General features: G+C 36.8%; 1 protein-coding gene across 4 annotated transcripts in view; it reads right to left on the reverse strand.

The window, feature by feature from the left end:
• Nucleotides 1–27,428, reverse strand: part of LOC110462259 (ankyrin repeat domain-containing protein 26-like) — an 84,824-nt gene that overhangs the window by 38,981 nt on the left and 18,415 nt on the right. For all 4 annotated transcript variants that reach the window (XM_021516157.1, XM_021516159.1, XM_021516158.1 and 1 more), the window contains 15 exons: nt 25,564–25,760; nt 24,530–24,622; nt 23,877–23,955; nt 22,853–22,882; nt 21,185–21,202; nt 19,473–19,720; nt 19,074–19,130; nt 18,271–18,336; nt 15,480–15,539; nt 14,964–15,224; nt 7,817–7,987; nt 7,151–7,522; nt 6,778–6,864; nt 5,216–5,272; nt 956–1,182 (listed from right to left, as the gene is read on the reverse strand). In XM_021516157.1, the coding sequence (XP_021371832.1) occupies nt 956–1,182; nt 5,216–5,272; nt 6,778–6,864; nt 7,151–7,522; nt 7,817–7,987; nt 14,964–15,224; nt 15,480–15,539; nt 18,271–18,336; nt 19,074–19,130; nt 19,473–19,720; nt 21,185–21,202; nt 22,853–22,882; nt 23,877–23,955; nt 24,530–24,622; nt 25,564–25,760 (2,023 nt within the window). The remainder of the gene's footprint in view (nt 1–955; nt 1,183–5,215; nt 5,273–6,777; nt 6,865–7,150; nt 7,523–7,816; nt 7,988–14,963; nt 15,225–15,479; nt 15,540–18,270; nt 18,337–19,073; nt 19,131–19,472; nt 19,721–21,184; nt 21,203–22,852; nt 22,883–23,876; nt 23,956–24,529; nt 24,623–25,563; nt 25,761–27,428) is intronic.

Genomic DNA, 27,428 nt, shown 5'->3' on the forward strand with positions numbered 1-27,428 from the left:
TATCTTCTTCTGTTAATGTCAACCATTAGGAACAGCTACAACATCATTTAGTATACTTTGACCATTATCAACTTCTAACATGATCTGAGTATGAATTTGACCATGTGTTCACCATGTCAAAATTACATTAAATTTGTTCTTTATTCAGGGATGACATCATGGAACCTGGAGGTGATTGATCGATACCTAGTGACAATTTGTTTTGTTTCTGTTTTAAGGCTTTACAGCTCAAGACAAAAAAACTTATATATATGAAAAGGAAAATGGATAATAACGCAAATGAAATAACATCAAATCAGAAATGAAAATGTGAGCGAAGAAAATTCATACTACTACATTCAATCAAAAAAGCTTATATTTAATACATAGTCCTACTTTGTTTATGTATTGAATGGTTACTGGTATCCATCGTGACAACAGTACTTGACGTTTATAGTTTTACACTAGATGACACAGTTGGACAGCTATATAATGAGATAGAATTTACAGTTTAAAATGTTCAATTAATAATCCTATCTTTTTTTTTTTTAAACCCCATACAACAACTTTTTTATTTTAATAATTCTGTCCCCTAAACAAATCAATTGTTTTCTTTTCATTATATTTTATTTCCTTGGCTAGTAAGAAACAATTAGGTCCATTCTGATGGGTGATTGGCTTATTAATGTAACGGTTATCTCTCTTATATGGCTCTATTTGCAAACCTTTACTTGAGAATTTAGAGGAAAAAGTAACAAGAATTTGTAAATGTTGGGTGTTGTTTTCTGTTCCACAATGAATTAAGGGGTTTGTTTGGGATTAATTTCAAATTATTGATGTCACAATATAAGTAAAGGTTAGTTTTTAAGTAGAAGTTACAACATGAGTGAAGGTAGGTGTAGGTCACAATACAAGTGAGAATTGGTTGTCAACATCAAATTATGTCAAGGTTATGAGTATGTAAAAATGTACATACCCCTTCTGGCGAGCCATTTCCATGGCTGGGGTGGGTACTGGGGAGAAGCGGAGGCCAGGGGATTTCACTGCCCGTACTATCACCTCCTCCTCCACTTCCTTTGTGACTCCCTCCACCTTCTGGACATTCTTTGCCTCCTGTTTCTCCGGTACACCCCACTGAGAGGAGACCTGGTAGGTAGCAGTAGGAGTAACAGCAGGGCTAGTATGGGAGGTTGGCAGAGTCTCCTGTAAATAGTGATGTCACAATGGTACAGTGAAAGATGGTAAAAGCTACGTATCTTAAATACTAAAGTAACACAAAACATGGCATTATATGTCACAGTGAACTCATTCTCTAGCTTAATTTAATATTATTTCAAGAACAATTCCTGGAAATATATTCGCAGAATTACATTCTTTTAGCAAAATTGAAATTAAATTCTTTGAATACTAAATGAAGTAGATTATTTAACACAATATCATATTTATGATATTTTCATGGATTAATTTAACTTTACATTATTGCAAATAGCCAAACAGTTACAGAATACTTTGTGCAGTATACCAGACAATGGGGAAAAGAGTTCCTTAAACCCTGTCCAGTACAACTGACTACAGTACTAGAAAAAGCACACATCTATATGAACATGTACAGTCCACCTCTACCAAAATGTATTCCATATAACACACACACACATAACATTCTCATCAAATCTTGATGGAATGTGTTTTACAGTAGGTGATATAATTAACACATAGTCAAGTCTTGCTAATTCATGACCAGTTTTTCTAATAATCCAGGCAGTGTTTTAAAAGGCGGATATTTTTTTCAGAGCAAATTGTATAAAACATGTGTTGAAAATCTGGAAGTTTCTCTACTGTCCATTTTCATTTTGTCACTTTCAGCCTTAAGAAATTTCTGAGTAAACAATTTTAGTTTATAGCTGAAAAAAAGTCAGTTATATTGTTGAAATATTTTTAAATGGTTAAATAGGTGTACTAAGAGAAATAGTACTGCAGCCTCTCTAACTGGTCACATATGGATAAGAAATGATCAAAGGCAAGTTGTTATATGGTCTTTCACCAGACAGCTGATGGATGTTAATATCAGAATTGGATTTTTCTTTTAAGCAAAATAACTGAGATTACTCAGATGATAATGTCATTTTAAGCTATCAAAGAGTTACAGGCCTACTTTGAGGGGATACAATTGCACACTGGTACCCTAAAAACAAAATAAAACCACATTCTTCCAACTAAAAAGGTATATATAAGCAAGAGATTCAATAATAAAGCAAGGGTAAGATTTTGAAGATTATTTTTCAGCAAAGTAAAAGTATAGACAAGAGATTCTCTAGTAAAGTACTGGTCAAATTTCAAAGCAAAGCAAAGGTATGGCTGAAATATTTCAAAGCAAAGCAAAGGTATGGCTGAAATATTTCAAAGCAAAGCAAGGGTATGGTTGAAAGATATACTGGTAAAGCAAAGATACAGCTGTGTGACTTCCTTTTTGTGCAAGGTATGATTGAGATATTTCCTAATAAAGCAAGACTAAGGCTAAAAGATGTCCTAACTGGGCCAAGTATTGCAAGGCAATCCAGAGTTCTGCACCGGTAATGATTTCTATATTTAACAAACAATAAACTTATGTTAAACTTTTTCAAAAGTCAAAGGTCAAGTCATAGGTCACAGTGACCTAATTCTTGCACTCTGCACTCCCCCATCCGGAGATGTCCATGTACACTAAATCTGGTTACTCCAGGTGAAATAGTATAGAAGATATGCCCTGGACAAACATTTCAAAAGTGAAGGTCAATGGTCAAGTCATAATATGTCACAAGTAACCTAATTCTTGCCCTCCGCCATCCCAAATCCCAAGATGTCCTTGTACACCAAATCTGGTTACTCCAGGTGAAATAGTATAGAAGATACGGTAAACCTCCGGTCAGTTCGAATCGTCGGATAGTTCGAACACATATTTTTTTCAATAAAAACAATAATTTTCTAGCTAGTGATAGTTCAAACTCTGATTGACCCTATTTTGGATAGTCCGAACTTGTCAAATAAAAACGTAAAGTAAGATTTTTTTCGGCAAACTCCATTGACAGTTTGCGGCGATCGGCCCTGGAAAAATGCTATTACTTTGATCAACAGACACGTTTAGGGTAATGGGTTATATGTGTGAGCATAGCAGTACAGCTTTGACAGACAAACCATAAATATATGACACAGATTTTAGCGTTGATTCATTTTTTTTACATTGTTTGAAAAACACATCGTGCACGAGATAGCCAATTTCAACTTAGGCCCCGACAATGTATAAATAACATGCGATCAGTACAAACTGATGTCACGCTGTATGGCTATACGATAAGAAATCGCCCGTGTGTTGTCAAATACAGTGTTAACTAAGCATTTTGATCATTATATTGCGACCAGACATCCCTTAATTATTGCCAATCAAGGTATTACCTGTAAACGTGTGCCCTTACACCAGGTAGGGCAGGACACGATGTCGCGGTAGGAATCGGCCGCCCAGCCATGGTGAGTGACGTGATTAGCATTCATGTCAAAGTCCAAACAATCCACAGGTGTCCCAATTAGTGATGGGTAATTTTGAAGGTGTCAAATAAGTTTGGTAGGTATTAGGACTATATCACTTATAATGACATGTTGATGTTCTGACCTAATTTTACTAACACATACCGGTAGACCTATATTTACTGTACAGTAGCGCTTTGTAAAAGCAACAGGTTATGTAGACTGTGTTTTCAATTTATTAAACGGACCATTCATTACGAAATAATATATACAATAGTTTCTGATTCAAATAAAACCTAACCACGCAGAGACTCAATATTTAGGTCTCTGATACAAGCTAGGTAGTCTTAACTTTTGTGTCACAAATGAAACGTGTACTGTTCCGGGGCCTACACAAGGGCCTCTGCTTCGCAATAACGATCATAATTATCACGAAATGAAGAAAGTTTAATGATCAATTAACATTGAATTAAATAATATACTATCATTTTACCCATTTATAAATGTGCCATTGTTCTATGCCAGGCCGTCGTTGTTACGTATCGACCTTACATTGGATATATAGAGGTATACTCCGGTGAAGAAAATATGTCGGGTATATGTTTGTGACTTGATTTGCACTTTGCCAAAATTTTTGTTGATAGTTCGAACTCACGCTTATTTTCTGAAGCATAATTTTGTATAATCCGAACAGGTTCATAAATATTTATTTAATTTTGTTCGAACTGACCGAAGGTTTACCGTATGTCACACACAGTAAAGCAAGGATATGGCTGTGAATATTACTATTAAAACAAGACTATGGCTGAAATATTTCTCAATAAAGCCATGTTGTGCTTGAAAGATTTCCTGGTAAAGCTAGGGTATGGCTGAGATATTTACTATTCAAACAAGTTTATGTCTGAAAGATTTCTTAACTAGAGATTTTTTTTTGTGAACAAAAATGTATGTATCCCCTTTAATGATTTAAAAGTTACGGCCTGGACAAAATCATGTTAGAAGAACCAGAACCAGAAGAACCAGTACTAATACAATATGTCTCCCTTCATTCGAAGGGTAGACACAATAAAGCAAAATACAGCTGAAACATTTTTTGGTAAAGCAAAAATATGGCTGACAGATTTCCAAGCAAAGCAAAGGTATAGTTGAAAGATTATCTTGTAAAGCAAGGGTATCGCTGAAAGGTTTACTGTTAGAGCTAAGGTATAGTTGAGAGATTTCTTAATAAAGCAAGGGTACGTATAGATGCAGAATTTACTAGTAAAGCAAGGGTACGTATAGAAGTAGGATTGACTAGTAAAGCAAGGGTACGTATAGAAGTAGGATTGACTAGTAAAGCAAAAACATATGTAGTAACATGAGATTATATATATATATTGCAGAGATTTCCTGGTAAACCAAAGATTTCTCTGTACACCAAAAAATACTGTCCCAAAATTTAATAGTTATATACCTGGGGTAAATTTGCTAGCCACATTAAAAAAAAAAATTTCAACTGACCTTCAAAATAAGTCATTTAACAGATATTGAATGAGGTGTACTTGGCTTACATTTGACTACAGGAAATAGTAATAACTGAATGTTTTTACATCGAGTTTGGAAGTTCATACATGGATGTAAGTATGTTTTTAGTAATTACCATGCTAACAAGTCAGCATGCTGTCCGATATTGTTGTAGAGTGATTAAAATGGGCTATATATATATATAGGTATATGTGTATTCATAAATACGTCATACCTTTTTCTCATCCTTGAAAAATTTGTGAACACTCAAAAAGTTGCATGTCTTCAATTCCTGTGTGAGAAAGATTAGAGCCACAAACAGACAGTTAGTGATTTAAAGTGGAAACCAACAAAACAAGCCGGGTAATCAACCTAGGGCGCTGGGCCTCACTTGTATGAACTTTCTCAGCCCAGAAAAGTTGTCACCGAAATCACATGATTCAGAAATTACTGATTAATCCTCCTGTTTTCTACAATATTATACATAATCCATTCAACAACAGATTTTTTAAAAATAAACATGAGCTTTGCTCAAATATAAAATTCCATTTCAGCACGTTTTGTGTGGATTTGTGCGAGATTGCTCATACATGTGCGACCAGACACTCAAAATGACAATAGTTTGATGGAGAAAACATTTTAATTAAGAATGATAGTGACTTTAAAAGGTTTAAATCAAGGATTTGACATTTGACTAAATAATAGTAGAGCATGCACCTGAAAAAGTAAATTCCAAAATTCCTGATGCTCACCTGCATATCTATACTTACCACATTATATATAGTTATCACATAATGTACTGTGTTATCCATTGAATATACACATGTCATATTTTTTTGCATATGAACCCATGTGAAATGACCTATCAGCCTTGTGATTGTTTCAATTGTGACGTCTCGCCTAGGTCAATTACATGACGTCACAGACTTGCGCACTGGAGTCAAAATGGTTGCTTTTTACATTTCAAGATTGTATGAAAATTGTCGTTTTACACGAATAAATGCCACAAATTTTGATTATGTGATAAAAAGTATCTTACACTCTTTTTCATTTCATATGAAATTTATGAAACTCGTCACAAATATTTCATTTTAGCTCGCCAGAGACTGAGGCTCGCTAAATTGAAAAATTCTTCCGACTCATTCCATAAATCTCATATGAAATAGAAACTCATGTAAGATCCTATATATATAATTGGTTATTCAAAGATGTTATAATTCCTCTTTCTAATAAAAAGTAATGTCTGCAACTAAATATCCTTAAAAAATGTAGATTGGTTGGAGTATCACGTGATCAAACTAAACTCTAAAATTAGGGTAGTTTCAGCTCTGCCACTCCTAGCACAGATAGATCTACACCAGTACACCAGTATGTATAGTATGACTATAGTTCAGCTTTATCTGAAAAATGTTAATGTGGGGGGCGGGGAGGAAGATATGCCTGCCAGGAAACAAAAAGTGCAAACCTAGCATTGGTGCTAACTAGGAGAAGGATGAAATCTATTGTAAAGCTGTTCTAAATGTCTGCCTGATGGTACAGTCCACTTATGTTTGATCGTCAGTAGGAAGAAAGTTACTATTCTAATATTAGCAAATTTTCTTCAAATTGATAATATATTTTATACATTCATTAGGCCATCTTCTGAGGACGTAATCTTTTCCTTATTATTTTTCCTCAAAAATGGTTGGACTCGAAACTGTTGTCTGATGAAAACCTCAACAAACAGGATCATGCTGAAAAACTAGGCAATCATCCAAGATACACACAATGAAAGTATGGGAGTGAGGGAGAACTTACCCGTTTGGGGGAGGTCACAGTGGGGGCAGGTGCCAGGGCAGGGCTAACTTTTTTGTCATCTTCAACAAACTCCTCATCCGAACTCAGCTGTAAGACATGTCAAAAACGTTTAAATTCATCCCTGTAGTCTGATCAGTTGGCGTATCAACTGATGCTATCATTTATACACCATCACTATATTGTAAAGTATTAACTTAAATACCTAATGAAAGTTATAGCTGTAGATAATATAATTAGTATGTCATTGACTATACAGTGGGTGGATTTCCACAAAATTGATTGTCTGTGAATATGTTATGGTAGTTTACAGTGACATTTCAGTCTAGCGACATCAAACAACAAAATCCAGTCGTTTATTTCTTGGAGTACATACATCATCTAGTTGTTGTAGGTATTCCTGCCTCCTTTCAGCCTCCTGGTTGAGGCGGAGCTGTTTGAGCTGGTGTAGATCTATCTGTGTATGTTCCACCTCTCTCACTGGAGAGGTTCTCTCCCTCTGCAGGGCCTCTGCGGCTGCTTTCTCCTCCTCTTCCTGAATCCTTCTTTCTTCCTCTTCTTCTTCCTGTCTTAATTGTTCCTCTAGCTCTTCCTCCTCCAGCTTCATCTCAAACTCCTCCTCCTCTTGCTCTGCCAGCTTCCTCTGATGCTCCTGTCGTCTCCTCTCTTCCTCCTCCCATTCCAGTTGTCTCTGTCTTTCTTCTTCCTTCATTCGCTCCTCCTCTTCCTCCAATCTCTGACGCTCTTCCTGTAATTGATCACAGATTCAACAATTTCCTTAAAAATTGTTTTTGAACAGGATATTTTAAAGAGCACGAAATAAACGGCCAATGATTTATTTGGTTTGTTCAAATTTAACCCCACATTCAGAATCCTGTTTCCAGATATGACTCTCATGTGTAAAATCTTTTTAACAAGAGATTGATACCAAACATAAAGTGATCACTGGTAAGGTATAGTATACTTACTTTAACAATAAAATATTAATTATGACCTGACTTTACAATGACTGAGGTAATGATCTGTAGATTAGGATTCCTACCTTTTGCCTCTGTCGCTCTATTTCCCATTCACTGATTTCCTCGGTTTCCTCCTCGTCCGAGTCCTCTTGTAGATGGTGGCCTGCTCGGGGAGAGATGGGATTGTCAGGCAGGGGATGGGCCTGTTCCTGCACAGGTGTTTTGTTGTTCTCCTCGTCTGACATGATTTCCTCCTACAAACCAGTGCAGCAAAATTATAACTTCACAACAGCTAAAAAAAGTTATAATGACAAATAATGATTTCAGAATACAGCATACAGCTTAGCACATAATACTGACATGGTATGTGTACAGTACAGCATACTGCTCTGCACATAATACTGACATGGTATGGGTACAGTACAGCATACTGCTCAGCACATAATAATGACATGGTATGTGTATAGTACAGCATACTGCTCAGCCCATAATACTGACATGGTATGTGTACAGTACAGCATACTGCTCAGCACATAATACTGACATGGTATGTGTACAGTACAGCATACTGCTCAGCACATAATACTGACATGGTATGTGTACAGTACAGCATACTGCTCAGCACATAATACTGACATGGTATGTGTACAGTACAGCATACTGCTCAGCACATAATACTGACATGGTATGTGTACAGTACAGCATACTGCTCAGCACATAATACTGACATGGTATGTGTACAGTACAGCATACTGCTCAGCACATAATACTGACATGGTATGTGTACAGTACAGCATACTGCTCAGCACATAATACTGACATGGTATGTGTACAGTACAGCATACTGCTCAGCACATAATACTGACATGGTATGTGTACAGTACAGCATACTGCTCAGCACATAATACTGACATGGTATGTGTACAGTACAGCATACTGCTCAGCACATAATACTGACATGGTATGTGTACAGTACAGCATACTGCTCAGCACATAATACTGACATGGTATGTGTACAGTACAGCATACTGCTCAGCACATAATACTGACATGGTATGTGTACAGTACAGCATACTGCTCAGCACATAATACTGACATGGTATGTGTACAGTACAGCATACTGCTCAGCACATAATACTGACATGGTATGTGTACAGTACAGCATACTGCTCAGCACATAATACTGACATGGTATGTGTACAGTACAGCATACTGCTCAGCACATAATACTGACATGGTATGTGTACAGTACAGCATACTGCTCAGCACATAATACTGACATGGTATGTGTACAGTACAGCATACTGCTCAGCACATAATACTGACATGGTATGTGTACAGTACAGCATACTGCTCAGCACATAATACTGACATGGTATGTGTACAGTACAGCATACTGCTCAGCACATAATACTGACATGGTATGTGTACAGTACAGCATACTGCTCAGCACATAATACTGACATGGTATGTGTACAGTACAGCATACTGCTCAGCACATAATACTGACATGGTATGTGTACAGTACAGCATACTGCTCAGCACATAATACTGACATGGTATGTGTACAGTACAGCATACTGCTCAGCACATAATACTGACATGGTATGTGTACAGTACAGCATACTGCTCAGCACATAATACTGACATGGTATGTGTACAGTACAGCATACTGCTCAGCACATAATACTGACATGGTATGTGTACAGTACAGCATACTGCTCAGCACATAATACTGACATGGTATGTGTACAGTACAGCATACTGCTCAGCACATAATACTGACATGGTATGTGTACAGTACAGCATACTGCTCAGCACATAATACTGACATGGTATGTGTACAGTACAGCATACTGCTCAGCACATAATACTGACATGGTATGTGTACAGTACAGCATACTGCTCAGCACATAATACTGACATGGTATGTGTACAGTACAGCATACTGCTCAGCACATAATACTGACATGGTATGTGTACAGTACAGCATACTGCTCAGCACATAATACTGACATGGTATGTGTACAGTACAGCATACTGCTCAGCACATAATACTGACATGGTATGTGTACAGTACAGCATACTGCTCAGCACATAATACTGACATGGTATGTGTACAGTACAGCATACTGCTCAGCACATAATACTGACATGGTATGTGTACAGTACAGCATACTGCTCAGCACATAATACTGACATGGTATGTGTACAGTACAGCATACTGCTCAGCACATAATACTGACATGGTATGTGTACAGTACAGCATACTGCTCAGCACATAATACTGACATGGTATGTGTACAGTACAGCATACTGCTCAGCACATAATACTGACATGGTATGTGTACAGTACAGCATACTGCTCAGCACATAATACTGACATGGTATGTGTACAGTACAGCATACTGCTCAGCACATAATACTGACATGGTATGTGTACAGTACAGCATACTGCTCAGCACATAATACTGACATGGTATGTGTACAGTACAGCATACTGCTCAGCACATAATACTGACATGGTATGTGTACAGTACAGCATACTGCTCAGCACATAATACTGACATGGTATGTGTACAGTACAGCATACTGCTCAGCACATAATACTGACATGGTATGTGTACAGTACAGCATACTGCTCAGCACATAATACTGACATGGTATGTGTACAGTACAGCATACTGCTCAGCACATAATACTGACATGGTATGTGTACAGTACAGCATACTGCTCAGCACATAATACTGACATGGTATGTGTACAGTACAGCATACTGCTCAGCACATAATACTGACATGGTATGTGTACAGTACAGCATACTGCTCAGCACATAATACTGACATGGTATGTGTACAGTACAGCATACTGCTCAGCACATAATACTGACATGGTATGTGTACAGTACAGCATACTGCTCAGCACATAATACTGACATGGTATGTGTACAGTACAGCATACTGCTCAGCACATAATACTGACATGGTATGTGTACAGTACAGCATACTGCTCAGCACATAATACTGACATGGTATGTGTACAGTACAGCATACTGCTCAGCACATAATACTGACATGGTATGTGTACAGTACAGCATACTGCTCAGCACATAATACTGACATGGTATGTGTACAGTACAGCATACTGCTCAGCACATAATACTGACATGGTATGTGTACAGTACAGCATACTGCTCAGCACATAATACTGACATGGTATGTGTACAGTACAGCATACTGCTCAGCACATAATACTGACATGGTATGTGTACAGTACAGCATACTGCTCAGCACATAATACTGACATGGTATGTGTACAGTACAGCATACTGCTCAGCACATAATACTGACATGGTATGTGTACAGTACAGCATACTGCTCAGCACATAATACTGACATGGTATGTGTACAGTACAGCATACTGCTCAGCACATAATACTGACATGGTATGTGTACAGTACAGCATACTGCTCAGCACATAATACTGACATGGTATGTGTACAGTACAGCATACTGCTCAGCACATAATACTGACATGGTATGTGTACAGTACAGCATACTGCTCAGCACATAATACTGACATGGTATGTGTACAGTACAGCATACTGCTCAGCACATAATACTGACATGGTATGTGTACAGTACAGCATACTGCTCAGCACATAATACTGACATGGTATGTGTACAGTACAGCATACTGCTCAGCACATAATACTGACATGGTATGTGTACAGTACAGCATACTGCTCAGCACATAATACTGACATGGTATGTGTACAGTACAGCATACTGCTCAGCACATAATACTGACATGGTATGTGTACAGTACAGCATACTGCTCAGCACATAATACTGACATGGTATGTGTACAGTACAGCATACTGCTCAGCACATAATACTGACATGGTATGTGTACAGTACAGCATACTGCTCAGCACATAATACTGACATGGTATGTGTACAGTACAGCATACTGCTCAGCACATAATACTGACATGGTATGTGTACAGTACAGCATACTGCTCAGCACATAATACTGACATGGTATGTGTACAGTACAGCATACTGCTCAGCACATAATACTGACATGGTATGTGTACAGTACAGCATACTGCTCAGCACATAATACTGACATGGTATGTGTACAGTACAGCATACTGCTCAGCACATAATACTGACATGGTATGTGTACAGTACAGCATACTGCTCAGCACATAATACTGACATGGTATGTGTACAGTACAGCATACTGCTCAGCACATAATACTGACATGGTATGTGTACAGTACAGCATACTGCTCAGCACATAATACTGACATGGTATGTGTACAGTACAGCATACTGCTCAGCACATAATACTGACATGGTATGTGTACAGTACAGCATACTGCTCAGCACATAATACTGACATGGTATGTGTACAGTACAGCATACTGCTCAGCACATAATACTGACATGGTATGTGTACAGTACAGCATACTGCTCAGCACATAATACTGACATGGTATGTGTACAGTACAGCATACTGCTCAGCACATAATACTGACATGGTATGTGTACAGTACAGCATACTGCTCAGCACATAATACTGACATGGTATGTGTACAGTACAGCATACTGCTCAGCACATAATACTGACATGGTATGTGTACAGTACAGCATACTGCTCAGCACATAATACTGACATGGTATGTGTACAGTACAGCATACTGCTCAGCACATAATACTGACATGGTATGTGTACAGTACAGCATACTGCTCAGCACATAATACTGACATGGTATGTGTACAGTACAGCATACTGCTCAGCACATAATACTGACATGGTATGTGTACAGTACAGCATACTGCTCAGCACATAATACTGACATGGTATGTGTACAGTACAGCATACTGCTCAGCACATAATACTGACATGGTATGTGTACAGTACAGCATACTGCTCAGCACATAATACTGACATGGTATGTGTACAGTACAGCATACTGCTCAGCACATAATACTGACATGGTATGTGTACAGTACAGCATACTGCTCAGCACATAATACTGACATGGTATGTGTACAGTACAGCATACTGCTCAGCACATAATACTGACATGGTATGTGTACAGTACAGCATACTGCTCAGCACATAATACTGACATGGTATGTGTACAGTACAGCATACTGCTCAGCACATAATACTGACATGGTATGTGTACAGTACAGCATACTGCTCAGCACATAATACTGACATGGTATGTGTACAGTACAGCATACTGCTCAGCACATAATACTGACATGGTATGTGTACAGTACAGCATACTGCTCAGCACATAATACTGACATGGTATGTGTACAGTACAGCATACTGCTCAGCACATAATACTGACATGGTATGTGTACAGTACAGCATACTGCTCAGCACATAATACTGACATGGTATGTGTACAGTACAGCATACTGCTCAGCACATAATACTGACATGGTATGTGTACAGTACAGCATACTGCTCAGCACATAATACTGACATGGTATGTGTACAGTACAGCATACTGCTCAGCACATAATACTGACATGGTATGTGTACAGTACAGCATACTGCTCAGCACATAATACTGACATGGTATGTGTACAGTACAGCATACTGCTCAGCACATAATACTGACATGGTATGTGTACAGTACAGCATACTGCTCAGCACATAATACTGACATGGTATGTGTACAGTACAGCATACTGCTCAGCACATAATACTGACATGGTATGTGTACAGTACAGCATACTGCTCAGCACATAATACTGACATGGTATGTGTACAGTACAGCATACTGCTCAGCACATAATACTGACATGGTATGTGTACAGTACAGCATACTGCTCAGCACATAATACTGACATGGTATGTGTACAGTACAGCATACTGCTCAGCACATAATACTGACATGGTATGTGTACAGTACAGCATACTGCTCAGCACATAATACTGACATGGTATGTGTACAGTACAGCATACTGCTCAGCACATAATACTGACATGGTATGTGTACAGTACAGCATACTGCTCAGCACATAATACTGACATGGTATGTGTACAGTACAGCATACTGCTCAGCACATAATACTGACATGGTATGTGTACAGTACAGCATACTGCTCAGCACATAATACTGACATGGTATGTGTACAGTACAGCATACTGCTCAGCACATAATACTGACATGGTATGTGTACAGTACAGCATACTGCTCAGCACATAATACTGACATGGTATGTGTACAGTACAGCATACTGCTCAGCACATAATACTGACATGGTATGTGTACAGTACAGCATACTGCTCAGCACATAATACTGACATGGTATGTGTACAGTACAGCATACTGCTCAGCACATAATACTGACATGGTATGTGTACAGTACAGCATACTGCTCAGCACATAATACTGACATGGTATGGGTACAGTACAGCATACTGCTCAGCACATAATACTGACATGGTATGGGTACAGTACAGCATACTGCTCAGCACATAATACTGACATGGTATGGGTACAGTACAGCATACTGCTCAGCACATAATACTGACATGGTATGGGTACAGTACAGCATACTGCTCAGCACATAATACTGACATGGTATGGGTACAGTACAGCATACTGCTCAGCACATAATACTGACATGGTATGGGTACAGTACAGCATACTGCTCAGCACATAATACTGACATGGTATGGGTACAGTACAGCATACTGCTCAGCACATAATACTGACATGGTATGGGTACAGTACAGCATACTGCTCAGCACATAATACTGACATGGTATGGGTACAGTACAGCATACTGCTCAGCACATAATACTGACATGGTATGGGTACAGTACAGCATACTGCTCAGCACATAATACTGACATGGTATGGGTACAGTACAGCATACTGCTTAACAAAAAAATACTGACAGAGTAAGTATACAAAATCATGACACACAATGTAGATCATGTTTGTGTTTTAACACTGCATATATGTTACATTCAATATTGGCACAGAACAAAGACAGGGTACATGAATGTGTACAGCACAGCTGTCTACTGCTCTGAAGTGCATAATTTTGCACTTTTACATTATGCCCAAGAACTAAGGCTGCTGACATCACAAACAAGTTAATAAAGTCTCTACAACTCTGGCTATCCAAAACGTTTGTATATACTACAGTTAGGTATAGTGTTAGGTGTGACAATTTGGTACACTACCTCTGAATCCCAGTCAGAGTTATCATCTTGATCCTTGTTTTGTCCCGCTCCCTGTAAGTTCTCGCGAACAGTTTCTGGTTTAGACCCGGAGGTGCCAGCTGATTGGTTGCTGTCCACTGTTCCCACGGATACAGCATCCAGTGCAGCAGCCTCTTGTATGGCTGCATTGACCGTCTCTAAGGGAACCTCCTCCACATAGTCCACTGCTTCAACGTCATCCTCATCATCCTCGTCACCACGGGGAAGGTAGTTGGCTACAGTCTGAGGAAACATGCAAAGCAGATGTAATTTATCATTTAAGAAAGAGAATAATTACAAGCATGCTTATTTGTATGGCAGGCTCTTCCTTCGTTTATAAACCCAATGCTATACCACACTAATATACTTTTGATTATACAGATACATATCTCAACCTTTCATATGGAAAACATACATTTCTAATTCTCTTCAATGACAAAATTACAACATTTTTTCAAACAATTGACAGAAAGCACTGACTGAGTAATATTGATATACCTGGGCTATTACAGGGTTTCTAGGTGTGGTGACATCAGCTGACGAGTCCCAGTTACTGCCCTACAACAACACATACAAATTACAGTACAAACCAAAACTGTGTAGGTAACCTGCACAGACAGTCTTATATGTTCAATTTGCTGATTTACACAGTGATCACCATTAGAAAAATTGTCAAATCAATACAGTGTTAATTCAGTTTCATTTATCATGAATCTTAGACTCTTCCATGTCAAGATCAGTTTACATTGATCATTTATTTCTATTATAACAATGATGATGCCATCAGCTTTTGTTCTCAATCAACAATACATTGACAAATAGAGATATAGCGATAAGATAGCACACAATAGTATACACACCAAGCTAAACATTGATAAAATTATAATACTGTTCTTAAAACAAACAGCATAATATTCATACAAATAATTACATATACACAAACTATGCAAATAAATTACTGTTTAGTAAATGTACACACTATATAACTGTAAACATACTTAGTATCAAATACAAAGTCTGAACCTTGGGCTGTTCTAGAAATAAACCTTACAAATGCTAAAAAATATTTTAGACCCAAAAACTCATATTATATCAATTACAAATGCCTCCCTGCCTCCGCCCCTCAAATTAAATTGTATCTAAAACAGTCCATATCATTGACATGGTCCACTATATTCAATGTACAGGTATGTACTATACCAAGTCTAATGCTTTGTGTTCAAAACTTCAAATATATTTATCTTTAACATAAAAAATGTCAAATGTCTTCCTTACCATAATCATTTATCAAAGATAGTTCTAACACAAGTATATTTACAGTTAACTATTAACATAATTAATGAAATGTTAAAAAGATTTTACAAGATAAAAGCAAAAACAAAGAGAATGCTTGGAAAATCATTAGTGACATTTCTAGATCAACATTTATGTGTAATCAAAAATGTGCCGTTTGAGTCTGAGACAAATGGAGCCCACCTTCTGCCAAGGTAAAAAAGAAAACTTGTCCAGGTAAACCTGAAAGTGTGTGTAAATAACATGTTGTTAAAGGAATCTTTGTGAAAGTATCTAATGAGTGTGTTCTTATCTAAAACGAAACAAAGTTTTGTGAATTCCAACAGAGAACTACATAGAGTAAAACTCTAAACTCTTACGTGGTGTAATCTACAAGTTGCGGGAGACTGTGTGGAAGTGTATCATTATGTGTGATAACTACGACTCTACAAGCCAACATTTTAACAAGTTCACACATTCACGCAGTCAGTGGATTCACATTTTAGAAGCAAGATACCAAAGGTGCTGAAAAGAAATGTTACGTGTCTTAGACACGGCACACGGTGATAGGGTGGGACAGTGGGTGAGGACAGATCTACAAACAAGGCACCTCATCCTCGTCTGACCGCAGCATCTCCAGTGTATCAGCAGACGCACTGCGCAGCATCGCTTGGACCTGGCTCTCCGCACGGGAGGAGCACATGCGCGAGGAGCCAGAGTGTTCCTCCACAGCTAAAACGCGTGCCACCTCTTGGTCCGTCATCTCATCATCATCAATGTCATCATCAGGACCCTGTACTAGGTCGACTAAAGACCTTTGCTTGACTTCCTCCTCAGCCTCTACTTCCTCCATATCTTCATTTGTCTCCTCCATTTCTATGTCAGACTCCAGTGGTCCAGAACCTTCTTGTTCTGCCCCATTGCTGTAATCTTCCCTATCCTCGTCTGAGCTCTCTATATATTCCATGTGTCTGGGAGAATCACCAGTCTTCAACAAAACACCATCCCTCCTGACCTCTAAAACATCCTCTTCATCACTAACAACTTCCTCCTCTCTCTGGCTATCCACATCAGGACTTCCAGAGGTATTTTGATCCTCTATGACATGTCCGTGTGTTTGTTCCTGGATGTCTTCCCCTTCCTGTTTCTGTGACGGCTGTGGTTCCACCACAGTGTCTAACTCCTACACCAATCACCAATACATGTCAAAATTTTAGTTTTATCATTAGCCTCAAGTGGCCAGCTCTTTACTCAATCTACAATTACTACAGGCTATAAAGCAGCTTATGTTAGATTTAAAGTTATAAAGCATTAATTTTCTTTTTTGTTTGTATAAATGTGACTACTTCTACAGGCATGCTCTACTTGTGTATCCTTCGTTACAGATCTCGGTCAATAATCAATCTGTCTAGTATCTGTATGTAATAGCTTACTTAATTAATTACATGAAAAGGTCCATGTCAGTGAAATTGTAACCGGGTACACCTTTATTTACGTTAACAGTCCCTGATATGGTCTGACTGAATGACATCAGTGTTATGGATTACTGTTAGCTTTATGGTCCGTCAGGTACAAGATCTAAGATTACAGCTAACCTCATCCATGGCCATTTATAAAAACAAAGAAAACTGCCTTCTCCAATCCAAGATTATTTGTCAAAGTCTGTCTAATCCAAGATAATTTGCTCAAGTCTGTCCAATCCATAATAATTTGTTCAAGTCTGTCCTATAAAAGATCATTTGTTCAAGTCTGTCCATTCAAAGATAATTTGTTCAAGTCTGTCCTATAAAAGATTATCTGTTCAAGTCTGTCTAATCCAAGATATTTTGTTCAAGTCTGTCTAATCCAAGATAATTTGTTCAACTCTGTCCAATCCAAGATAATTTGGACATCATCAGTTTCTTTCTGATCAAAGTCATAAGGTACGCCAATTCAATGTAAAATTGTTATAAACTAATCCAAGGTCTGTCCTTGACAGCAACATATATAAGCTTTCTAAGGTAATGTTACATTTTACCTCGTTTCCAGATATAGATTTTTCAGGGTCCAATTCATTTTCCAAATCGCTGTCCCACTCCGAGACCTGTGGATATTGTTAGAACACTCAACTTTATCAATTTCCACGAGACTGGAGAAACCCACCTTTGGGTATCAATTTCCACCAGACTGGAGAAACCCACCTTTGGGTATTTCATTTAAATAAAAAAATCTCCATTAAAAGAAAAATAATGAAAAAGGTAAAAAAAAAAAAAAAAAAAAAGGAAATTTAAGCATCGCAAAGAAAAATGTTTGTCAAGTAACCATAGCTTAGCAGTAAAGATAGCTGAAAGGACAATGCATACTAGATTTTTATTGTTAACACTTTTAAATGCGCTCATCAAAGTAGAGTATAAAGAATTTGGTAAGATGTTATAAAATCTAGTGCACAATAGCTAATTGGATAGCCAACAAAACACAACATGGTCACATAGTCACAACTAAAACAACTACATACTAATATGTACTAGACATTACAAATTTTAAAGTATCAGTAACAGAATTTTTGTGCAAAAGTATATTCAATACTTTGAACATTTTTCTATTTTTTTTCTTATAGATATAATTTAACTGACATTTCTTTTCTGAAATTCAAAGTAAAATACTGAAGCACTAGCAAATAATTGAATTAATTACTGCAACAAATTGTTCACTTATCCATTTTATATGTGCAAGAAATTGTTACAAAAATAACATTGGAATATACCTGGTAATATATTGATTTACTATCTAGCTATTAGGCGATGCACTAGGTAGCTAACATTGAGTGCCCGGTGTACTTACATCATCGGACCTCTGTGACAACTGTGCCTTGTTCTGCTCAACCTGTTCTTTACTGTGCTGTGTAGGTCGAAACAGTTTTTATTTATTAACCCCGATTATCTAATATATTTGCATCAATATACTTGAAATAATAGGTAAAAAAATATCACTGTTATATCAAATTAAATTGGGGTTTTTTCCTCGACTTCTGCCCTTGAATGACAGGGCAAATTCAACATGGACAAAATGGCAAAAACATTACTCTTTACAGAAATTGTTAGCCAAGGTTTTCTTTAAAATTACTTTCTTCAGAGCAGAACTTGATTGAACCTAATATTCATTTGCATTATAGAGACTTGTAAGCACCAAGTCTGACCAATTTACTTACTATCTATATGTAATCTAGTTTAAGATTCTAACCTGTTTCCAATTTTTCAAGATTCCTGGACGAGGAGTGAGGTGTTCTGAGTTAGCCATGGAATCAGGTTCCCCCTCCTCGTCGTCCTCCTCCTCCTCCACCTCCGCCTGTTTCACAGGTGTGGCCTTCACCTGCTGATGAGTCGTGACTTTGTTGTCCATCAGATGGTCTGACACCTCGCTGGGGAACTCCACGTCATCCTCACTGTCTGTCTCCGACACGTCACTCAGACCCAGGTCCTGCATCAGGGCTACCAATAATAGGAAAACTTCAATTAGACTCAGGGCCTCAATTAGCTGGTACAAACAACTTTAAAGTAATAAATCCTCAATAATGTAATCCCATGTCTCAATAACAATAGCTTACAAAATGCATCAACTCAATAAAAAAATGAAATGAAAAATAATTACAGATGCATAGCTAACTGAACTGCTGATGAAAAGTGTTCACTTAGCAAATTTGCTTTTCAGAAAACAAGTTAGGTGTACTGAGGAAACCATTTAATAAAATATGATTAATCCTTTGAAAATAGTTCCAATTTATACAAACGTTTAACTCCTGTTAATAAAACAGAATCAATACACTACCAAACAATATTTTTCCCTTTCTAATATTTCTTCAATTTTAGTCCAGACAGAAAATCAGAGCTATACAAATTCACTGAATACATTTCTACACTGCTATGAATACTAGCTAAAATGATATAAGGTATAATTATGGTATAATCGAAGAATCGTCTGCTTAGTTATACAGAATAGTTTGATAGATTCCACTTTGTTAACAGATATAGCAACTGGTTTGTAGTGTGATGACCCCAGGAAAGAAAAACAAGGTAGCAATGCATGTATTTTGATATTTAGGGCTATTTAACATGTTTAAAATGTGTATGAAGAGGCCATACAGATATACAGCTGGAGGTGTAAGGCTACAACAAACCTCACCACAGATATCTTAGTCTGTGTAAATTAATGGAAGGAAATCCTATGTACAATTACTCTGTGCTCTGACAGATAACTGATTTCATATTCAAACTGATACAAACAGTATTTACTAATTACAATGAAAGTTGTATCACTTTGAAAAATATCTAACTTTGTTGTTGACATATTCAAAACAGTTTAATATTTAGCTTGTAATCAAATAATTGTAATTGTGTGACAGGTTATGTTGTACAGAAATAGCACCACATAATTATCCCTTTTTTTTTTTTTTTTTTTTCAGATTTGAAATTGTACTTCTAAATCTTGAGGTTAATCCCATAGGATTCTTCTTGGAGAAAAGACAAAATAAAAAGATTTTTTTAAATGTAACAATCTTATTATTGGAGAGAATCTTAATAAACTTAATTAAATTCAATGTTTAATTTGTACAGTGAAAACCTGCTCGAAGAATATATTTCCTACCGAAAGACAAATAGTTTAAAGGAGCAATAACATCTGAATTTGCAAAAGGGCTGCATACGGAATGAACTAGAGAGCATGTCATCATGTATGATTCCTTTAGTGAAAAGAATTTGTATGAACGAAGACTTACTGCAACACTAATGTATGTGTTTTGTGGTGACACAGGTGAAAATATAACAGGTATGTTATTGATATTACTACAATCTAAGAGTATAGCTCAGGACTGAAAGTTAAACAAAGACAGCAAAACTACTGGTATTAAAAGTCTAATGAGACAAAAGTGATGACAACCCACGAAGGGTCATAATTACCCCCTTTGACTTCAGGCACTGAAAACAAACACAGCAGGCAAAACAGTGAAATTGAAGGCTATAGAACAGTAAATGCAGAAAGTTTTCATGCACCAAAATAACAATTTCAACTTTAAATATTTTAGTATAAACATTAAGACTGTATATCAGAAATACAGGATATGAAATAGATATCAAAACTGTCAACACTCGTCCAAGGTTTTGGCTTGTCAAATGTTGAAATGGATTTCAACAGATTTTTTTTTTATTTGCATGTATGATGATTTTTTATAATACTGTGCCAAGACAGTGATTTAGTCCAAAAAAAATCATTATTATCTATTTCTATACAGTGCCTGGTAAAGACACTTTGTATAAAACTTACTTTATAAGTTTGTCTAGTTATAACACAGCAAACCATCAAACACTCATCACTCATTTACACAGAAAAGTGTAACAACATCCAAAGCTATGTAACAAGTGCTAAGCTCTCTTAAGCCCCCCCTTTTTAACATACATTGGCATAAAGACTGAACACTGTTACAAAATGTAAATTAACAGTTTGAATCTGAAATTTACAAAAGCCAAAGGAACAGTCATTTATACACTTCATTTACAAGGTGAAATGTTTATGAGATATCATTCATCCCAACAAGTGTTCCTCTCCCTTAAAAATGGCACACACAAGCCCCCTTAAGTCAAATGATGTCTTAATTGTAGTGACTGTGATGTACTAAGTTCTATGTGAAATAACGGTGATTTTCAGTTTTTGGGATAAGGTAAACACTGTCACAGCGTGTTACACAACAAGTACACACTCGAAGTGTTGGGTAACTATAAAGGAAGTAGTGAAGTATGGACGACAAAAGGTCAACACACACACTGGATCTGATTCAATTTTGCATCATCATCATAGGTCAAAAGTCAAAATGCAAAATTGAAGTAGATCGAGTGCACCATACAGAAAAAAAGGTTTATCATATGATTTCTTCGTTATTGCATCATTATTATTCATTATCTACAAGTTTCATTAAATATCTCTACCTGAAATGACACTTTTATATCTGCTAATACATTTATATGAAATAGTTCAGGTTACACTTAACATCGATCTATATCTGGTATATGAATTACAAGACAATTTTTTACTGGCCAGACAGTTGTAATAATCGAAACATTTGTGCTATATCTTTTGTAAGGGAAATGAAAGCTCAAACTTTTGAAGTGTTTTTTTTCTTTCTTGTCGACTTTTTAATAGAAAGCTAAAAAAGTTGATATCATATGATAAGCAGAATCTCACACTTGTGTACATCTAATACGACAACAAACAATGGATGATTATTGAAACTCTCTTGTCAGAAGACTTTATTTAATGTACAGATAGCTAACATCGACATAGCGATGGTAAATCTTAAACAACATGCTGACTTATTGAAATTCCACAAGATGAAGTACTGTATCATGAAAATGCATCAATTTTTTGTAAGTCATTCAAGTTTTTCAAAATTATCCAATTCGCTAATAAAAAATGCTCAAGGCACAACAACACTTTTTCTTAAACGACAAATGGCTTATTAGATGAACAGTGAACACGTGTAAGATTCTAAATAATAAAAAAATCTAGCCCAGAAAAAAATCAACAGCAAGGAAGCAATCAAAAGATAAACAGCAAAAACAAAGTACAATTACCCGCTTTCGAGGCTCTCAAGTCTCCAGCTTCTTCAAAGGACAAACAAATACACCAAAGCAATCATTAGTTACCATGGTTACCAATTTCTGACACTAAACATGCATAATAAGTATATATCCAATAGGAGGAATATTCAAGTTAATACATTGTTATTGATTAACCAATCATATTTAAGATTATATCAAATGTATTTGGGTATTGTAAAAGAAATAAATAGTATGTAACATGCCATTTGGTACTAGTGCTGAATCATGATAAGATTCTGGGTCGCTATTGTCTGTATGGTCCACCTGTGGTAGTATTCCAACAGTTCTGCACTTTGGAGTTGGGTTTGTTTTGTTTTTTTCTTTCAATTTGATGTTGCAAGATAATGGAGGAAACACCTTATCCTTCACTATGACACTGTTAGTAAAATCTATTTGCTGTGTAAATGCATGCATATCATTCTTTCATAAGAAAACTAATTTTATTATCCTATGTTATTATCTAGACGGTGGAAGTGGATATTAATAAAATGATTTTTTAATAGGAATTTTCCTTTGTCATATCTCAACTGTGGACAGGTAAAGTTAGTGGTTTGTGTGTTCTTATTTCTACGTTAGAAGGATTCAATTGGAATAACCAGCTCAATGATTTGTTCATGGAATGCAGGGGGGGGGGGGGGGGGGGTCATATTTAGAGTACTAACCCACAGGCAGATTCTGAACAATTCTACTAGCCTGACCCATAATTTCATAGTAAATAATGAACATTTTCACAAACCCTAGCATAAATCTACTACCCCTGGGTGTTGGGCTAGTGGAATTTCACGACTATGACCATTGGCATTCAAGACAATTATATGGATATAGTGCTAGGGCTAATGACCACAAGAATATACATGAAACATCCCAGTTATGACGTTACAGATTTATTTGTGTACTACTACCGATGGACCACAGACATACAGTTTGTCAGGTTACATACAGGCAGGATGCAATATGCAAATCAAGATGCCCATTACTTGACTGAATGAGGACCTACCTTTGTGCTGCTCTGGGGTGATAGGCGCGCTGGGTTTGTCCGACACAATTACTGTGGGGCTGTACCCCTGTCCCATATCCTGGAAAATTTAATTTCATTACATTTTTACTAGTGATATATATGGGAAGTAAGCATTATGATAGCAACAATATGCAGTGAAAATACAATTTGGATGGGTCACTTGCAGTGTACAGAAATTTCATAGAATTGTCAACAGAAAATTTATGATAAACAACAGTTGATTTCCATAGGGGAAAAAAAAGATAGATTTCAAACAATTGTGACTCTCGGTCCCAATATTTCACCCTTCTGATCTTCTTCTTCAAGGGCGCATGTCAATGATGGATTCAAGTAACGTCCATCTTGCTTCTTCGAATGGGACGGGGAAATGACGTACAAAAGTCTATGACGTATAATTTTGTACATCATGTTGATGAAGTGTAAGGGCCATTCTAGATCATATGGTGTCACTCTTTGAAGACACTTTCTTTTTGTCCCCACAAACAACATGTTATAATTTTTTCATCCACTTCTCATTATAGTTTTCATTTCTGTTGCGGTTCTTACGAGGTTAACCCGCAATAATAATGCAACTAAATATTAATAAAAAAAGCCAACTAAGCTACTTTAGCAGAAAATGTAACACAGCTTACCTGTGTTTGTGCATGGCCACCTTGGTCCATCTTTTGACGCTTTGCCATTGTTTTGTAGTCGTCATCATCTGTTGTCTCCGCCTCATCCCCTGTCTGTAAGTAAACAGGCATCATTAGATATCAAACCAAAATATACATTTCATATATTTCATCAAAAAACATCCTGATGTTATGACAAGGCCAGAAATTCTGATATAATGATTTGGCCAGACATTGACATTATGACGAGGTAAGATATTTTGATGAAGCTGGATATTCTGATATTCTGACAAAGCTAGATATCCTCATATTCTGACAAGGTCAGACATCTTCATATTCTGACAAAGCCAGATATCCAGATATATGGACAAAGCTTCATATCATGATATTCTGACAAAGCCACATATCATGATATTCTGACAAAGCCAGATATCTAGATTTACAAATAAAGCCACATATCTAGATATATTGACAAAGCCACATATCATGATATTCTGACAAAGCCAGATATCCTCATATACGGACAAGGCCTCATATGATATTCTGACAAAGCCACATATCCTCATATACAGAGAAGGCCACATAGGATACTCTGACAAAGCCACAAATCTAGATATATTGACAAAGCCAGATATGTAGATTTACAGATATCCTTATGAGGCCCAATATTCTGATACACAGACATGGCCAGACATCCTGATATTCTGACCAGACCACATATTCTCGTATTCTGACAAGGCCAGACAACCCAATATTATGCTGATGCTTTTCATGGGAAAATGACTGGAAGTAACTGTACATTTTATCACTTTAACTATAGAAGTTTATATTGAATCAAAGGAGACATAATAAATTATAATGATATTGATCTATAATTCGTTTTACAGTTCAATATTCCAGAGACAAATTTTTGCCAGAAGACACAGATATGACTTTATTAAGTTGTTCAGTGTGATTGTATATAAACATTTATGGAGAGAAACAATGACTAAAGCAGGATTTTCAAACTTTTATGAGACTCGGTACATTGTCCAACACCTATATGTGTCACTCACAATCACATGCATCTCTGACAGCTGGTTGCCCTCCTTCCAGGTGACGCGGGGAGTGTTTGATTTGCGACTGAGGTTTTGTGACATTTCCTCGTCATCTGACCAGTTGTCCTCAATGGAGGTTTGGGAGTGAAGTGACTTATTGGAGTCCTGTTTGGACACAGGAGTGCGAGGCGATGGACGGCCTCGGGCACCACCCTCTGTAAACAAACATCACAGTATCAGCACTTTCACCAGTGATCTTCATTTAATCCCAATCATTCCTAAATATACTGTAAACATATAACTCATGTTTTTCTTGATTAAAATTCTCAAAATTGAATTAATACATTTTAAAGAATCTTTGAAACAAAATTCATTAGACCATTAGTTGTTTTCTGATTTATTCCAAAGACATTCCATTCTGTCTTTGAAGAAGTTCATATCATAATATTTAATACAGAATTTAGATACTGAATGGTTTAAAAACAAATGTTAATATTCAATATAGGAACAATTTACATAATTATTATCTTGAGTTAATACACAGTCAATGAATGAGTATGACAAACAATTCCACCTGGCTTCCAACATTGAAATTATATCATAACCATATTATTGAGACATCTTTACAGGGAAATGTCCACCACAAACTGTATTACAAGGTCAACCAAACAGTCACTACTGACAATCAAAATATACCCACTTATGTTATTGGAAATTTAGTACATCACATGTTAATTTCCAGGATCAGGATTGGTGAACATTGGAAGTTCTATTAAGTACAGTTGCAGTGCCCTTGACTCCAAAAGGCTATTCTTGACTCCAGGAACATCTCATTGATGACAATGTTTCTTGATAGGGACTTATGATTTATAATTTGCATGATGTCAAAAGAGTTAAAGGCCAGTTCACTACAGTGTTATAATTAGTTACCAGAAGTACAGCTCCCTCGGAACAGGCCATTACACTATCAAGAGAACAGTTCCCTCAGTTGAATCTGGGTTAGGAGGGAAGGGGATTCGATGAACAGAAACAACCGCTGGGCCACCGGAGGAGTCGTCTTTATGACCCCATTTTAAACATCCATTAAGGGGCAGAATGGGCAAACATGTTACCTGTCCCCCAGACTGCCTGCAATATTAGAGTGCTATTGGGCGACATGTCTCTATCATTTTTGACAGCTGACTTTACTGATTCGGTGATCTGTGGCTTAGTGAGCTGTTTTCAGCAATTTAGAGTGGAGACACCGGTCATTTGCACTCTTTGCTTGACAAAGGAAACGGATGTTTTCGCAAGCTTGCAAGATAAGTTTTCAATTCCTGTTTGTGTTCATAATGAACTTCGCCCTTATCATTCATACCAAACTGATAAATGTTATTCTGTATATATTTAGAGTTATTATCAGGAATGGTCCCCCAAAAGCTTTCCTGTATCACATGGTCAACTAAATAGTTAATACTGACCCCCAAAATATGCCATGCTACAATGTACTAGTAAAGTTCACCCCAAACTTTGTTTTGGAAGCAAACCAACCTACCAGATGGGTTAGATATCAGCATGGAATGACAGGTTAATTTTAGAGTTACTCATGTTTTAGTACTTTTACCATACCCACTACAAACACATAAAAAGCTGAAAACATTTTGCTGGAAAAAAACTCAGTTAAATTTGGATGACAATGTGATCATGAAAAATAAATTAGTTTAGGGATGAAAATAGACCTGAAAATACAAGGAATATACTATTTACCAGACTCGAACATGTGCTATTCTTAATTACAGTGAAATATTTATTTTCCTGTTGCACTCTAGGAATTTAAAATTCATGAAACAAACAGTTATTGATTAATTATTTTCACATTTGCCTGCATTAACTTTTGTAAGGTA

Source organism: Mizuhopecten yessoensis, unplaced genomic scaffold (assembly GCF_002113885.1).
Source record: "Mizuhopecten yessoensis strain PY_sf001 unplaced genomic scaffold, ASM211388v2 scaffold10765, whole genome shotgun sequence".
Lineage (NCBI taxonomy): Eukaryota > Metazoa > Mollusca > Bivalvia > Pectinida > Pectinidae > Mizuhopecten > Mizuhopecten yessoensis.